Source organism: Petaurus breviceps, unplaced genomic scaffold (assembly GCF_028583685.1).
Source record: "Petaurus breviceps papuanus isolate PSGF00001 unplaced genomic scaffold, PetGlider_PUasm1.0 90775, whole genome shotgun sequence".
Classification (NCBI taxonomy): Eukaryota; Metazoa; Chordata; class Mammalia; order Diprotodontia; family Petauridae; genus Petaurus; species Petaurus breviceps.
In genome coordinates, this window is record NW_027187342.1 from 4,879,774 (window position 1) to 4,897,171 (window position 17,398).

General features: G+C 39.1%; 1 protein-coding gene across 2 annotated transcripts in view; it reads left to right on the forward strand.

Moving 5' to 3' along the window:
- The window catches only part of DNAAF10 (dynein axonemal assembly factor 10), a 36,403-nt gene extending 30,905 nt beyond the window's left edge, over positions 1–5,498 (forward strand). The window contains exons 8-9 of one of the 2 annotated variants that reach the window (XM_069068931.1): positions 4,613–4,811; positions 5,186–5,498. In XM_069068931.1, the coding sequence (XP_068925032.1) occupies positions 4,613–4,811; positions 5,186–5,218 (232 nt within the window). In that variant the 3' untranslated portion in view covers positions 5,219–5,498. Of the gene's footprint in view, positions 1–4,612 lie in introns of both variants that reach the window. The other variant, XM_069068932.1, reaches the window with a different exon arrangement.
- The last annotated feature ends 11,900 nt before the right edge of the window (positions 5,499–17,398 follow it).

The window sequence follows — 17,398 nt, forward strand, 5'->3', positions numbered from 1 at the left end:
AAGCTTGTTTTTTAAATTGTTGTTTTTTTAAACTGCCAGTAAGCATTAAATAAAAAGATTGCAATTTTTTTGTATTTGTTCATTCTTAAAGTTTAGTTCCTTTTGACATAATTTGACATTTCCTTTCGTTGCATAAGTGCTACTATCCTTATGTTTCATTTATGTATGTTTTTATTCATTTTGCATTCACAAAGATTGCTTTCCCCTGAAGGGCTGAAAGAATATTGCCAATTATAGCATTATGTTTTATTATGTACCACCTACATTCAGATGGCACAGGAGCAATTTTTTTTTCCCACAATCTAATAATCACCATTGTTGGCTGCTTTTTTTTATTGTTGTTTGTTTGTTTTATTACAACAAGAAAGATAAAGTTAAATATCCCAAATGGGGAGACTTTAAAGATATAGAGTCATAGAAAATAGCATTTTTATTCTATTCAATTTAATTCTTCAACCTAGTAACCAGACTAATCAGCTCTTAATGTCATTGTCCTTTGAATGAAGCCCTGTAAGAACAAAAAAGTTTAAACTGCTTCTGAGGCTATTAGCTAAGCAGAATAAACTTGGAAGAAGAAAAGTCTTTTTTCCAAAATTTGACACAGGAAAAAAAGGAAAGAAAACTTGACAATTTAATGAGAAATGACAGGTATTTCAAAATTAAAGTTTGATTAGAAGTATAAGAAGCTAAAGGTAGTTGTGAAAAACAGTGTGGCAGCTGGAAAGTACTTGTCAGAGTAATCAAGGTTAGACAGGGATAGAAATAAAACTAAAGTTGCCTCTGAATCACTTAGCCAGAAGAATAGATTCAGAAGCAGATTCATTTTTTCCCCATAGTTGAAAACCGCAGTTGCTGTAGGTTAAAAGCTCAGACAGAAGTTAGATGTGCTTGCTAAATGACAGGCAGATTTATCAAAAAGTACTATAGTATTTACTCAATTGCCCTTTTTTTTGTTCCTTCATCCCATGTCTTCTCTCACTGATAGGGGTCAGCTCTGGCTTCCATTTGCTAAGTGTATGAGCCAGACTAGCTGCCTCATAAAAAGAAGGGGAGGGAGAAATAAAGGTGAAGTAGAAAGATAGAAAAGTCTGAAATTCATTCTGAAGAGGGAAGGCCAGGCCTTTAAGCTAATGTTCCTTCAACCTGCCTACATTATTTACATAGAAAAATAAATCCGAAAGCCAAGTAATTTTTCCCTTAAATTGCAATTAGAGTTGCTGAAGGTTGTAAGCATAGAGATAGCCTCAGACAATTAAGTTTAAAAGTATGGACTACACTTGATTAGAAGTAGAAGAAGCCATCGGGGGGCGGGGCTGCAGGACGACATGAGGACTAAGATGGCACCATCCCTGACGCTGCTGCCGCAGCTCTCCCAACTTCTTTTTGGGGCCCAGCTCCCATGCCACACTTTGGTTAGTTCAACATTTTACATTGGGGCAATCAAAATGAAAAACCCAACTGACTAAAAGTTATACTAACTTTGGGCACTATTGCAGGCTTGTGGGCCTTCCTCCTCCAACAACACAAAGAAGATATTTTTGAGTATAAAAGAAGAAAAGGTCTAGAATAAATTATTTGAATCTGCTTCTTTCCTAATTATGTGCTGTAAGAAGTGATTACAACCAGTTTGTGGGTTCATTGAATGATATATCAGAAAAACAACTTGTGTTAGGATTTCTCTACAGTATCACAGAACATACAACTAAAAAGTTATCTTAAAAAAGGATACCTGTCAACTTTTCAGGTTATATACTTCCTATCAACTTACAGAAAAGTCAAGTTTGAAAACAGTATTTAATACACTTGTACAGATGAGAGGGACTTTACTTACATCTGAAAGGCATTAACATAGATAAGCAAATTAAGAATTTCAATAAAAACTAAAAATAAAACCCACCTAAAATTGAAAAAAAAAGTAGAAGAAGCTAAGCTAATAATACCATATGAATATGTATAGTGGGGCTGTAAATCAGACCATGTTAGAAAGAGGGCTAGCAAGACAACTGGGAAGACTTCATTGTAAAAAGCCACGAGTCTCTGGAGTCTGGTTACCTGGGTAGCTTTCATGGGGTCTTTGTTTGTGTGACTGTGGGTTATGTGGGTCCCTGGGCCAAATCCTGGGGATTGAACTGTGCTATAAGCTCAGGTATATTAAGTATAGAGGTTTAAGCCTGGGTAGTAATGTTGTTGTGTTATAAAGTTGCTGGGTAGTAATGATGTTGTGTTATAAAATCAGCCATCCTTAACATCTTCCAAGCCCTTCCCTATTCTCTGTTAATATACCTGGGTCAGAAATCCCAGGACCCTTGCAATCAGTGGTAGGTCTATTCAGCATGTCTAAATATATTCATGTGCATATTAGATACTGTGTATTTATATATTGGTACAGACTGATTTTATTATTGTTGGGTTCTCTTGGTATAGAAAACCCTTCCATTGATTTAGATCATGGTGTGTGGGATAGAGACCACTACCAGATCTTTGAAATTGGTGTCTGAGTCAGAAACCAAAAAGAGTTCTTTATTCTTTCTCATGAGAAAGGGCACAGCCCTTGGTGCTCAAGGAGTGTCAGCCAGGGAGTGCAAGGGTAGAAATTCAGAGACATCTGTTACCCTAATCCTAACCCGGCCCAGTCCCATGTCTGGTCTCACCATTGGTTGCTGAGGTGGGCTCACAATATCTCTACAAAAAACTAATTAATTGGCACAAAGCAATTTAATTCTTCATTACCTTAATTACTCACAACCAATCTGTGCCCTATCAGAGGACTGAGGTTTGCAAAATCTCATTATGCATTCCCAGAGGTAGCTAAGCAGAAGAGTGCTAGTGTTGTTTTCTTAAGTTTTTGTTACCTTATTACAAGTTACTCAAGTTCAGGAACTAAACTTGTTTACAAATTTTTGCAGAGTGTAACAAAGTAGTGAGGGAACTTCACTGGGGACCATCTCTCACAATCCCAAGGCTACTGCCTGGAACTTTTACCAGTAGCCTTATTTCAACAATTTTTGCAGTTCTGTGGAAACTTAACTCTTTGCTATCTTTCACAGTGGGATCCTAGATTTAGAACTGGAAGGGACCTTAAAAGACCATCTAATCCAACTCCCCCATTTTACAGATGAAAAAAACGGGTCTGCAGCTTCTCTGTAACTCATTTCCATCGGTGCTTGGGCCACTGAGAGCTTAGGTGACTTGGCTATGATCACAGCTAGTATGCATCAGGGGCGTGGCTCTAACTCATGTGTTGCTGCCTCTTATACTGTGTTTATATGTGTACTTACACACGTACAACTATATACATATATATCATATGTACATATAAACGTAATGTTGTGTTATATATATGTTGTATAAAATGTATTTGAAAACATATATTTGTACATGCATTCAAAGATGATTTGTAGAGATGTGAAAATCTTTGATACCTGAATGTTTGATGTAACTTAAAAGGTATTTCCTATATAGATTTCTTTTCTCTATTTAATGACTTCAAGTTTGAATCCATCACCATTTATTCATCTCTATGTAGAGAATAGAACTGTGGGGCCTTGGGCCCCAAATTATGTTCCCCAATACACTGAGCTTATTTGCCCTTAACCATTGATGTCTGACTGATTAGAATGGATTAAAATTAATGAGGCACATAAACACTTTAATGGTTAATGGAGATTTTTTTTCTATTTTTTTTTACGTGATCTTTTAAATACTTAACAGCTGCAGCTTTTGCCAATAGACATATAAACAAAAGGTTTTCCACTTAAATGATTTGTTCATCTGAATGTTTGATTTCTTTTCATTAAAATGAGTAGTTGGGTCTACCAGACAGAGCATTGAAGTTATTTCCTTACTTCTCCTTGTTTATTTTATGATTTTCTACGTGCCCCTTTATCACTGCCTCCATTAGCCTCTATGAAACAAAATAATAGTTGATATACCCCTTTAAAAGATCTAGAGATTAATAAATGGGTATTGACTAATAATTTTGAACACCCTAAATTATTCTTCCTTGATATCAGTATTATTTAGAAGTTATTAAGCCTTGTTTCCTACTTTGTGGTTCATGTTTTCATCTATAAAAACAAACAAAATACTTTTATAATCTTTTCAAAATTTTAACCTAAATGTATTCTAAGTTAATACCCCTGGAAATTGTCAAAAGTTACACAAAAAACCTGAAATTGGGTCTTGAGAGACATTGCAAACTAAAGGAATAGCAGAAAGTGGTCTAGAGGAGTCTACATCAGGTTTGTGTAGTTGGGACTTCCTAGGAATCAATTCTCAGTTTGCAGGGTGTTAAGACAAGCCTCAATGACTGTGTCAATTCTATATTTCAGAATTACATCCTTGTACATAGTGTACAGAAATAGCCTCTAGCTGACAAAGTAAGACATGCATTTGAAGAATCAGCATGTTCAGTAAAATGCTTTTATTAAAATGTCTTTTGGCAGAAGTAGAAGTCGGGGCTTTCTTTACATGCTTCTAGACACCAAAGTTTCTTGAAGTGAATATGTCAAGGGATTATGTTAGTGCTTTGTTTTTCTATGTGTGTAGATGTAAGCACCGAACTCAACATGTTTTAGGTTTTTATTCTTTATTGCTTTGGTTTTCTTTTCAGTGAATACCCTGCTCACCGGTCAAAGAAAGATTCTGAGGGAGTGGAAATGGGAGTAGCAGGTTCAGTAAGTCTACTTCAGAATGTAACCCTGTCAACACAGCCCATTTCCAGCTTGGATTGGAGTCCAGACAAGAGGGGTCTCTGTGTCTGCAGTGCATTTGATCAGACAGTGAGAGTGCTGATTGTTACAAAGCTCAATAAAGTTTGACCTAAGAATTTTGGACCTTGGAACTTCCCAGTGAAGGAGGCATCTTAGAATTTAAGGTATCTGTGTAAAAGGATGATGGTTCTGTTGTCTTCCGCTAACACTTAATGAACAAAGCTGAGGTTGTGTGGTACAGAAAATATAAATAAACATGAAATATGGCCTGGGGGGTTGGGCATATGGAATGCAGAGATCTCTGCTCTCTTCACCTGAGTGTTAACTTGCCCCCTGAAGAGCATCCAAGTGATGGGGCTCTACAGATGAGTTGCTTCTAGAGCAAAACGATGTATTTTTTAAATTTCCAACAAAACATCTCTATTTTTTATAATTTTGCCTCTGTCAAATGTATTCTGCATTTACAAAGTTCCAAAGTTTTCTTTTACAACTGTATTTTATTGTGATGTATACATTATTGTAGTAGAAATCATTTATTCTGTTTAAAAGAGTTTGCTTTGACAATTACCGTGAATTAACCTTAGTAAAATATATTCACTCTGTGGCATTTCAGTGTCAGTTTCTTTGCAGGATATTATTTGGTATTTATTTTGTTTATAAAAACTCAGAATAGGTCAATAATTTTTTACTCACCAATATGGGCTCATAAAATATACTATAAGATATTAAAATTTGCAAAAATCACTCTTTACAATTTAATAAAATTACTCTTTTGAAAGATAATAAGTTCAATTATGTTTGTGAGACATTTTCATTGTTTGTTATGATCATTTATGGTTATTGGAGATTTACAAAATTTTGGGGTTTGGGTAGCCTGTTGATTTTTGGCAATGCTTTTTTAATATATTTTATATATAAATAGACTAAAGTATCTAAAATATTTTTATATCTAAACTACAAAGAGACTTTATGATCCAGAGTGTTAGCCTGACAATAGTAAGGGGCACAGGGTAGTTATCAGATAGGCTGGCAGGAACCAAGCAGTGAGAAATGCTACTCGGAGGCAGAAAAAGATTTAAAAAGTAAATAAGAAAGGGGAGGCTAGGTGGCACAGTGAGTAAAGTGCCGGCCCCGGAGTCAGAAGACCTGAATTTGGTTCTGGCCTCAGACACTTAATACAAAAAAACTAGCTGTGTAACCTCGGGCAAGTTACTTAACCCCAATTGCCCTCCAAAAGACAAAAAAAAAAAGTAAGAACTCAGAAACTAAGCGTGGTATCCTATAGCTATTTAATGTTAGGGGAAATTGTTCTCTACCTTTCTTTAAGCTCCTGGTGAAGAACTCTCTCCACCAACACAGGTCAGTACCTTAAGGGCAAGCCCTGCTTGGGACCCTACAGGGTCCAGTGATTTTACCAAGCTGACACAGCCAGCCAGTGTGTGTCAGAGACAGGACTCAGTGCAGGTCTTTTGAGTCCAGGACAGATCATCTGTACCACAACCCTCCCATCATTTTATTACAGAGCAGTCATCAGTATTCAAAACGATGATCCTAGGAAATTCAGAGGAGGTTGATATGGTCTGCATGTAACTTATGCCTACTATAAACTGTTCAACATTAGGAGAAAACACCATCAAAAATAGTTTGATTTTTTTTTCCTTAGTAGGAGATGCTTCAGTTATCCACATAATCAGCTTTATTTAGAATAGCTCATTAATATTGAGGTAGAATGAAGGTATTCAAAGTTTTTTAGTAGAGGAGGCTTATTTTTGGCTACTGTTAAGCAGTAGCCTTTGCCTTTAATGCTTAAACAACTTTATATTTCCCAAGTGTAAGAACCCCTGAAGGCTCAGTCCCACTGGCCTCAAATGTTGGCTTCCCAGAGAGCAATGATTGCTTCTTCCTTCAGGTTTCTAGGGGCAACCTTGATGAGCTGGAGGTTTTCTAATAGTGCGACTCACAAGCTGCCCCAACTGATGGGCTCCCCAATGATTATCAATCAGCTAGCCAGACTTAATTAGTTTTTAGAAAGAGGTATTTATTAAATAGTTATAGCAACAACAATTATTACAGAAATGTTGTCTCCCCCGCCCCAAAACTGGGGCACACTCTCCTTTCACACACAAGGGAGAAGTGGACTGAGACTTACCTCACATGGCCAAAAGGTAGAATCACAGATCCTGGTCACTGGAAGTCCTTTTCTCCCTTTGTGGAATCCTTATGAAGTTCCCCTTAGATGATCCCCTTTTGGGCTCTGAGAGTTGGTGCCCTGTAGAGTCCTGAATCTGCCTTTCCTTAATATGTCTAACTGGTTCTAAGTCTCTCAGCTCTTAACCTAGATTGTGCCATCAGACAATGCTGCAGAGGGACACTACAATGTAAGCTAATAAGAACTCCACCTCTTCTTACTTTTCTAAGTTCACAATTTTATTACCTGTTCAGTGGGAGGGAGGGAGTGTAATACTCTGTTGGGGCTCACTTCCATGTCATCCCATGTACCCCTTGCTTCTTCAAGTGAAAGGGTCTGCCTCTTTTAAAAAAAAAATTTTAATTAAAAGAAAAATACAAAAGGAAAAAAAACACTGCCATGTACATAATAGAACATGAGAGGATTCAACACAAAGCAATACATTTTCATTTAAAGAAAACCTATATGGGGGAGTGGAGCCAATATGGCAGCATAGAAGCAAGAAAACTCCATGAGCTACCCCCACAACCACCTACAGAGCCCACAAAGTGACAGAGAGAAACAAATCTGCTGCTAAAGGCAGCCCGGCAGGCAGACAGGAAGGGTCCATTGCAGCATTCTGGGAGCCAAGCTCAGCCCCACATGAGCCTGCAGTTTTAGCCCCAGGGTGGCCCCGACCAGAAGCGGCTGGAGTGGACTTTGGGAGAGTGGATCACCAGCAGCTGTGGCAGTGTCCAGAATTATCAACCCGTAAATGCCAAAGACAAAGCAAAAGTCAGTGTGGATCTCTGTTGGAACTGGAGGGGATGGAGGCACCATCTGGCCCCTGCCCCCAGAACGAGAAGCAGCAGAGGCATGGGGGCTGTGCAGCTGCCTCCACTTGGCTGCTTCATAGCTCCTGGCCTGCAGATTATAGGGGGACCAAGTCAACATTCAGAGGGTAATCACTCTTACTTTAACCTGTTTGGATCTGGATTGCTATCTTGGGTGGAGGTCCTGGGGTATGTGACCAGTGAGCCAGAGCTTGTGGTGTCTGTAGAGAGAGTGCCCAACTAATAGCTCTGGCAGCTACAAAAACCCCAGTGATTTGGGACAAAGCTCTCCTCTCTGGTAGCAGAGTTCTACTGTGGCAAAGAGCTCAAAAGTCAAGTAACTGAGTGGGAACATGAGCAAGCAAAGGAAGCAAAGCAAGCACAGCAATCAAGCATTAGATTCCTTTTTGGGGACAAAAAGGATCAAGGCATGGAGTGGAAGACAATGAAGTCAGAACTCCTGAAACAAAAGCTTCCAAGAAAAATATGAATTGGTTACAGGCCATGGAGGAGCTCAAGAAGGATTTTGAAAATCAAGAGAAGTGGAGGAAAAATTGGGAAGAGAAATGATAATGATGCAAGAAAATCATGAAAAGCAATTCAACAACCTGACTGAAGAAAATAACACCTTAAAAAATAGACTAACTCAAATGGCAAAAGAGGCCCAAAAAGCCAATGAGAAGAATGCCTTAAAAAGCCAAATTTGCCAAATGGAAAAAGAAAACCTATTTTCAAAGCAGTCCATCTTTTCTTTGCTTCCTTATGTTTCTTTTTGTTCTTGCTGTGCACTTTTTACTTTATTTTTTCCCCTTCCTCCACCTCCCCAGGCTACAATTAAGCATAATTATGTGTGTGTGTGTATATATACACATACACAGACATATATACACACACATGTGTATATATGTATATACATACAAACAGAACCATAAACATACATATATATATACACTCAAACGCACATAAATAAGACTATATTATGCTTATTTCACCTTTCATCTGTTTCTCTAAATGGATAGCATCTTCCTTCATAAGTCCAATATTCTGACTTTCCATATTTTTCTAAATTCACCAGCTCATCATTTCATACACCACAACAACATTCCAGCCTAATCGCATTATATCTGGGTTATTTTCTATGAGGGTTTTCCCCCAGTTTTCTGCATTCCCTCTTCTTGGCTACATAGGTTTTATTTATACAGGAAAATTCTGATTTAAAATAATCAAAATTAACCATTTTACACTTCAACACTGTTCTCACCTTATAATATGGTTTAAGGTCTGATACTACTGAATCTAGTTCCTTCACATCTTTTTTTCCTGGTTTCCTTGAAGTTCCTGACCCTCTCTGCTCTTCCAGATGAATCCTGTGCTCAGTACAATAACTTTTTAGTAATTTAATTGGGATAGCTTTACATAAACAGATTAGGTAAGTTGTTTTAAAAATTACATTAGCTTTACCTACCCATATACAATAAATATTACTTCAATTATTTAGGTCTAACTTTGTACAAAAGGTGTTTTGTGTTTATATTTGTATAGCTCCTGTTTCTGTTTGGAATACATACTCTCATTTTTTTTTATGCTGTCTAATTATTTTATGTGGTCTAAAACTATTGATTAATATGACTGACAGTGTAGTGTAGTTCCCTAGTTTTCTCTTTTGGTTAAATCTGATTTTAGCCTTAACTTTGTCTGAGATCATGATTACTATCCTTGTTTTTTTTTTTACATAATAAATTCTATTCTTGACCTATTTTGTTTGTTTGTATCTCTCATTTTTATAGCATTTCCTGAAAGTAACATATTGTTGAATTCACATTTTTAATCTGCTATCAGTTCCCACTTTATAGGTGAATTCATCTCAATCACATTCTAAACTATAATTGTATATTTTCTTCCTATTTTCCTCACTATCTTTCTTTTTTGTTTCTTTTTTATTTTTTAATTTACATGATTCATTTCCACAAGATTTTGAGTTACAAATTTTCTCCCCATTTGTCCCCTACTCACCGCCCTGATCCCACTGAATATCCCCTCCCCCAATCTGCTCTTTCCCATATCTTCCCTCATCCCCCTCTGACTTTCCAGTAGGACATAGTGGATCTCTATGCCCCAGTGCCTGTATATCTTATTTCCCAGTTACATGTAAAATAATAATAACAGTAATAATATATATTTTTTAAACATTTGATTTTAAAACTTTGAATTCCAGATTCTTTCCCTTCCTCCCTTATCACCCACCCTTACTGGAAGATAAGCAATTCAATATAGGTTATACATGTGTAGCTATGCAAAACATTTCCTTAGTGGATATATTGTGAAAGATTGACTATATTTCCCTCCATCCTATCCCACCCCCCACTTGTTCTATTCTCTACTTTGATCCTGTCCCTTTTCAAAAGTGGGTGCTTCCAACTTCCCTCTTCCCCAGCCTGCCCTCTCTTCCATCATTCCCCCCTCTCATCCCCTCCCCCCCTACTCTCCTGTAGGGTGAGATACCCTATTTAGTGTGTATGTCATTCCCTCCCTAAGCCAGATTTAATGAGAATAAGGTTGACTCATTCCCTTTTGCCTTCCTGTTCTTCCCCTCCATTGTAACACTCACTATCTTTCTTACCGTATTCCTATTCCTCCCCTCATTCCTTTACTTCTACCTACTACCTTGCCCTCCTATTCCTTAATCTACCCCGAAAGAATCCCTCCCTTATCATCTCCCTACACCCTATCTACTTAACCTCTTATTTCTTTCTGAATTTAGAAAACTTTTACTCCTTCTAGATATATATGTATCCTTCCCTCTTTAACCCATTCTGAGGAGTAGGGTTTCAGAGCTACCAGCCCTTCCCATGCCCATCTAATTCCTCTGTATCAGTTCTTCCTCTCACACCTCATTTGTATGAGATAATTACTCTTTTTACCTTTTCCTACATCATTTTGATTTTTTTAGAATCACATCATACTGAGCTCTACCCAACTCTTTCTTTTGAACTGCCTAATTACTAATGATAAACATACAGTTCCACATATAAAAAGTAAATTAGTCTGTCCTTATTGAGTCCCTTGGAATTAGTCTTTGAGCTTTACCTTATATTTCTCTTAGACCTTGTATGTTAAATTTTCTATTAAGTTCTAGTCTTTTTGGCCAAAAAAAAAATCCTGTAAGTCTGTCAAATCATTCATTCAGGATTATACCTAACTTTGCTGGATATAATATTTTCTCCCATAACCCCAGTTTTTTTTGCTCTTTGATATATAGTACTGCAAGACCTGCGGTCTTTTCATATAATTCTAATCATAACTCTGCCATATTTGAATTTTTTTCTTGTTGCTTGTAATATTTTCTTCTTAGGTGGTTTCAGAATTTGGCTATTATATACCTTCAGGTTTTCGTTTGAGGACATCTTTCAGGTGTCGATGGTTGGATTTTTTCTGTTTCTACTTTCCCCTCTTTTAACACTTCAGGACAATTTTCTTTAATTATTTCTTGTATTTTTGTATCAAGATTCTTTTTTTGATCATAGCTCTCAGGTAGTCCAATTATTCTTGTATTTTCTCTTCTTGATCTGTTTTCCAGATCAGTTGTTTTTCTTATGTTTCACATTCTGTTCTATTTTTTTTATTCTTTGTATTTTGTTTATTATTTCGTGGTCTCATCACTTTGTTGGCTTTTTCCCTTGCCCTGTTCTAATGTTCAAGGACTCATTTTGTTCCTTAAGATTCTGGATCTCCTTTTCCAATTGGTTGACTTTAATATCTTGTTTTATTAGATTGTTCTTACTTTAAAAATTTTTTTTCCTCAATATCTCTTATTTGATTTCTGAAGTCTTTTTTGAGTTCTTCTGTGAATTCTGTTTGGCCAGATGACTATTTGACATTATTCTTTGGGGTAGGAGAGGCTTTTTTTTTTTTTTTGCTTCAGTATCCTCCTCTGAAGAAGAACCTCAATCTTCTCTATTCCCATCTTAACTGTCTGTGATTGGGTTCTTTCTCCTTTGCCTGCCCAATTTTTAAAAAGGCTTTTAGCAGCTTGCTATAATAATCACCTCTAATCCTGGGGTGTGGGGATTACGTCTCTGGCCTCAAGTCCTTCTTGCTGTTATTTTTTTGAGTTTTGTCCTGGGCCCAACTTCTGCACTCCTTTCCCCCCCAAGCCACAGTTAGGACCGCTCTCCCCCTTCACACACACACACACACACACACACACACACACCCTATGCTGGAATCAGCCTTCCTCCCTGAAAACCTTCCAGTGGCTGTGACCTTCGATTCTTACTCTGTCTTAGAACTGAGCCCAAGAACTCAATTCTCTTGTAAATGCCTACAGCCAGCAGCATTCCAGCCCCACTGCTTCTTCACTCACCAAGCAGGTGCTAGTTCCTCTTCCCCCAACTGAACCTGGTGTCCCTGTTAGCAGGGGGATCTTCTCCCATTCAGACCCCTGACTCCCCACACTGTCCAGGAGCTAAAAATTCCTGTGGCTGAGGTCCGGGCTGCCTCCAAACCCAACTAGCCCCCAGGTCTTGCAGTTTCAATGGAGCTAGCCTGAAGGTGTTTACACTTCCCTCCAGTTTGAACCTGCATCCTGGGGGTCTTTCTTTGGATCTCTTCTCCATTTGTACCAGGAAGACCACTGTTCTGCCCCTACTCTTGTTTATTTTTGCTGCTCTACATTCATCCTGAGGTGCTATTTTGTCGTTTATGGAGGAAATCTGGAGAGCTTGGACTTTTCTGACCTATTCTACCATCTTCCTAGAATCCTCTCCAGGATCTGCCTTTTTAAGCTGTTTCTAAGCCTGGAAGCTCCCAAAAGCAATGGCTGGAATCCCAGCTTCTGGATTGTGTGTGTGTGTGTGTACATATATATGCATATGTTGCATACATGCATATATATAGGACTCAAAGTATGTCTAATTAAACCAAAGCAATGCTTCCTATGTGTTATCACCCAATAAGATTAAAGTACTTCACACTTCCTAAAACTTATTAAGGATTTGTTCAGACCTAGTTTATACTTTTGATTGATTCTGTAATCAAGTATTTATTAAACAACTATTCTGTTCCAGTCACTGTGCTGGAGATACAAATGTTTGTGTCCTTCTAAGATGCACGTGTCTCCATTAATTGTCTAAATGTGGCTTGCAGACAGATGGCATGAATAGAAGTATGGAATCCAGCATACCCCACTGAAAGAAGACTGATTTCCACCTTGAGGGGAACAAGAGAAGGACTGTTGTTGGGTGCTTCTTATTTCCCACCTATCTCTAAGAAGAGTATCATACTATCTCTCTTACCTGGAAAACACTGCTTGGTTTGGGGTTATGAGCCTGGTTAAGAGCAAAAATTGCTTCCTTGTTTGTTAGCCCTTAGCTTAAATTTTTGCCGGTTTGATTCCTTCCCATCAAGTGCTAGTTACACACACACACACACACACACACACACACACACACACACACTCACACACACACAATAACTACTTAACAAATAGTGAACAAACCCATTTACCTCAGCAAGCAGCAAAGATAAACCAAAAAATTCATGTAGATTAGAATATAACAAAAATATACAAGAACAAATGAGCTCTTCTCTGGGAGTGAGATGAGATCTCAGCTCAAACCAAGAGAGTATCACTGGTCTCACACCAAGGGAAAATTCTCCAAAGTCTCTTAAGGAGAGAAGCTAGAAATTAGGACCACTTTGAGGAACTTGTTTCCCCCACAAGTCTGTGACTGCCAAAGACTCTCCACGTGTGCCAGGCACTGTGTCTGGAAAAATAATTGGAACCACACATGTCACTCCCCAAAGAGATTCTTGTACCAATTTCCTCCCCATACAGGCCATCAAGAGTCCTATCACATTCATTACTCTCATTGACAATCCAGAATCTCTCTTTTTCCATATGAAGCAGCAGACCAAAAAATCCATACCTGGGTGAAAGCCTAGATATATGAACACAGAGTGGAGCAAGGCTCTTACATTCTAATGCAGAAGATAAGTACATGTGTATAGGGAAAGCATAAAATTAAAGTGAATAAGCATTTACAAAATAGTTAAATTCAAGGTGGATTGGGAAGGACACTAGCAGTGGTAGACATCTTGTGGAAATGGTGCTTGAGCCACATCTTAAAGGCAGAGAGGGGCTCCAAGGCAAGAGTAAAGAGGGAGTGCATTCCAGACATGGTAGACAACCAGTACAAAGTCAGGCAATGGAGTGCTGCATGTGGGGAACACAGGAATAGCCAGTTTGGCTGGATCTCAGAGTGCTAGAGGGGAAGTAAAACCATGGAGTCTAGAAGAATACGTTAAGATAAAGTTGTGTAAAGCTTTAGAAGCTAAACAGAGGGGGTTTTAATATTTTACTCCAGAAGCAATAGGAAGCCACTAGAATTAGTTGAAGATGGGAGTCATGTAGTCAGATCTGTGCTTAAGGAAAGAAAGTTATTTTGGAAGCATTGAGTAGGATGAACCAGAATGGTGAGAGACTTGAGGTGGGAAGAACAATTATGAACTTGTGGCAATGATCTAGGTAAGTCTGATAAGAGCATGAAGTAAGGTGGCAGATGCGCAATGTGTTGTAAAGGTGGAAACAAACAAGGTTTGGCTGCTGATTGGATATATAGTCTGAGGGAGAGTGAGGAACCCAGGAGAATGCTGAGATTGAAAATCAGAAAGAAGACAAAGATGCCTCTTATAAAAATAGGGAAGTTTGGAAGAGGAGGGGATTTGGGGGAAAAGATAATGAGCTCAGTTTTAGACATGTTGATTTTATGATGTCTCAGGACATTCGATTTGTTCAATAAAGAATTTGTTATATGGGATTGAAACTCACAGGAGAGACTGGGGCAAAAAAAAATGTTGTCTGTCCTTCATTTTTGAAGGGGACCAAGGATATTATAGGGTGGTAGCTTGACTCGTACATGACTTGGATTTAAGTGAGGCAGAGTTGCACAAAGTCACCAACCTCACTTTCTCTTCCAGGGTCACTGAAATCCAGTGGCAAGACAAAAGTCAAGATGACTGGCCATGGCCTGGGATGCAGTGAATGACTTTGGCGTCTTTGACATCTTACCAAGCTCTAAGCACTCCATAGCACTTGCTTCAGCCACCGTCATGGCCTTTGGAACAAATTGTTCTCATATGGAAGAGAGAAGTCTTTCTGTGCTCGGGGTAGGCATCCCCTTAATTCACTGATGGGTTTGAGGCCTATGACCTGTGTGTGCCACTGCATATGCATGCTACAGCTTCTTGGAGCTACAGGTGAGAGCTGAGTGCCAGGTAAATACCAAAGGTAGATGAGCAGCCCTGAAAGGGCTTGACAAGCCCTCACACCAGAGGTGCTAGTTCTTGAACACCCCATACACCCAGGCGTGACAGATAGGTGTTCTGTCTAGATCTAGATTTAAATCTATCTAAGCCATCTCTTTATTTCCCACCCAGCTTTTATTCTTTTTGACTTCTCATCGAGAATCTTATTGTCCTGTGAGATCCAATCAGCCTTGGCACACACACCTCCTCAGTACTTTCTGCCCTTCTGCAGAGTGCAAAGCCATGAACGCCAAAACTTCCATTTAAGGACTGGCCTTCTCTTCATTTCCTGCCTGGCTCTGGGCTCTTTGGAACGTCTTTGGATTTCTCCACTTCATCATGCCCCACTGGTATTTTCTCCCTGCTCAACCTGTCCCTCACTCTTTTTTGGCTTCCTTTTGTGCGTTGTCTTCTTGAATTAGATTGCAAACTCCTTGAGGGCAGGGACTTTCTTTTTTTTCCCCCATATTTGTATCTCCCGTGCTTAACACAGTGCCAGGCACATAGTAGACACTTAATAATCTGCGAGTCATCTTCATAGGACTGATAGTTAAATTCATAGGATCTAATGAGCTTACCAATAGAGAGAGTATAAACTGAAAAGAGGGTCTAGGAAATAACTTTGGGGAACACTGATAGTTGGGTTGGGTGCTGTGGATGATAAGAACAGAAAGGAGAGTGGGAACAATTAATCAGACAAGGTAGAAGGCAAACTAGGAGAGAATAATGTCAGGAAACCCCAGAGAAGAGAGAGAATCCAGCAGAAGGTGGTCACCACTTTCAAATGCAGCAGACAGTTAAAGAAGGATTAGGTCTGAGAAAAGACCTATAGATCTGACAATTAAAAGATCATTGGCTGGCAGGCCCAGAAGGCAGAGGCCACACAGAGGCAGGCCGGGAGGAGGCCTGGATCAACTCAGGGGGCAAGTTGTCCCACCAACCACAAGGGCCACTGCCAGGCCTATCACCAAAGGGCTGGGACTGGAAAGAGCAAGGTAAGAACCAAATGCAGGGCCCCTGTCCTGGACAGCAAATACTCCCAGGACTACCACTCCATAGCCCAGAAATTAAAAAAAAAAAAGCCCCTATCAGGACCTCCAAGGATCAGGATGGCAGAGTGAACTCCGCCCCCCTTGACCCTGAAAACACAGTAACTATTGCCCCAGGTCAAAACCCTCAACAGTAAAGGCTTGGGAACCTTAGAGGAAGGACATGGCTAGGGCCCTACCTCAAAATGGGTAGAAAGCAGACTACAAAGACTCTGGAGTCCTACTGTCCTCACAGGGAGGAACTAAACTCAGAGGGAGACAATGTGGACACCTCCTGAAAGAGATCCCAAACTGAAAAGTCCTTGAAATGTTGTGACCAAACTCAAGAACTACCAGATAAAAGAGAAAATACTTTAAGTGGCCAGAAAGAAACAATTCAAATATTGAGGAACCACAGTGAGGATCGCACAGGATTTGGCAGCCTCTACACTGAAAGATCGAAGACAGTGGAATACAATTTTCTGGAAGGCAAAAGAGCTCAGGTTACAACCAAGGACCACCTACCCAGCGAGACTGAGCATATTCTTCCATGCAAAGAGATGGTCATTCAATAATATAAGAGATTTCCAGACCTTCCTGATGAAAAAGCCAGAGCTCAATGGAAAATTCAACCTCCAATTGCGAGATGCAAGAGTGACATAGAAAGGTAAACAAGGAAAACACACACACACACACACACACACCCTGTTATTTAATAAGAGCAAACTGTTTATAGACAAGTAGAGGGCATGAGTATAAAATACACAAAATGACGATTAAAAAAATTCTTATTAAGGGCTACAAAGAGACTGCAATGGAAGAAGAGGAATGAATGAAGTGGAAAAGGGTAAATTATGCCACACAAAGAGGCATAAAAACAATATAGCAGAGGAAAAGAAGGGAGGGAAATGAGTATTATATGAGCTTTTCCCTCATTGGTTCTGGTGCAAGGAGGGAATAACAACCAGTTAAGCATAGGACTCTATGGAGAAGAGACAAAACATATCATATCAGAGGGAAAGAGGGGAGGGTGAGGAGCTTCACATGAGATTTGTTCCTGTCACTCTTGGTGTGAAGAAGAAATAATATACTTCGTTTAGTATAAAAATATCCTACAGGCAGTAGGAGTGGGAAAGGGCTATGAAAGTGGGGGGGGTTAGTAGGGAGGGAAGAAGTAAGGGGGAAGGGGAAGGAAAGGAAGGGAGGCTTATAAGGGAATACTGAGGGAGGCGGTGGTCAAAAGGAAAACCATTAAGGAGGGGAAGGGAGAAGGGGAGAAAAAATATAAGCATTAACAGGGGAGGGAATAGGATGGAGGGAAAAAAACAGATAATAATCATAACTGTAAATGGG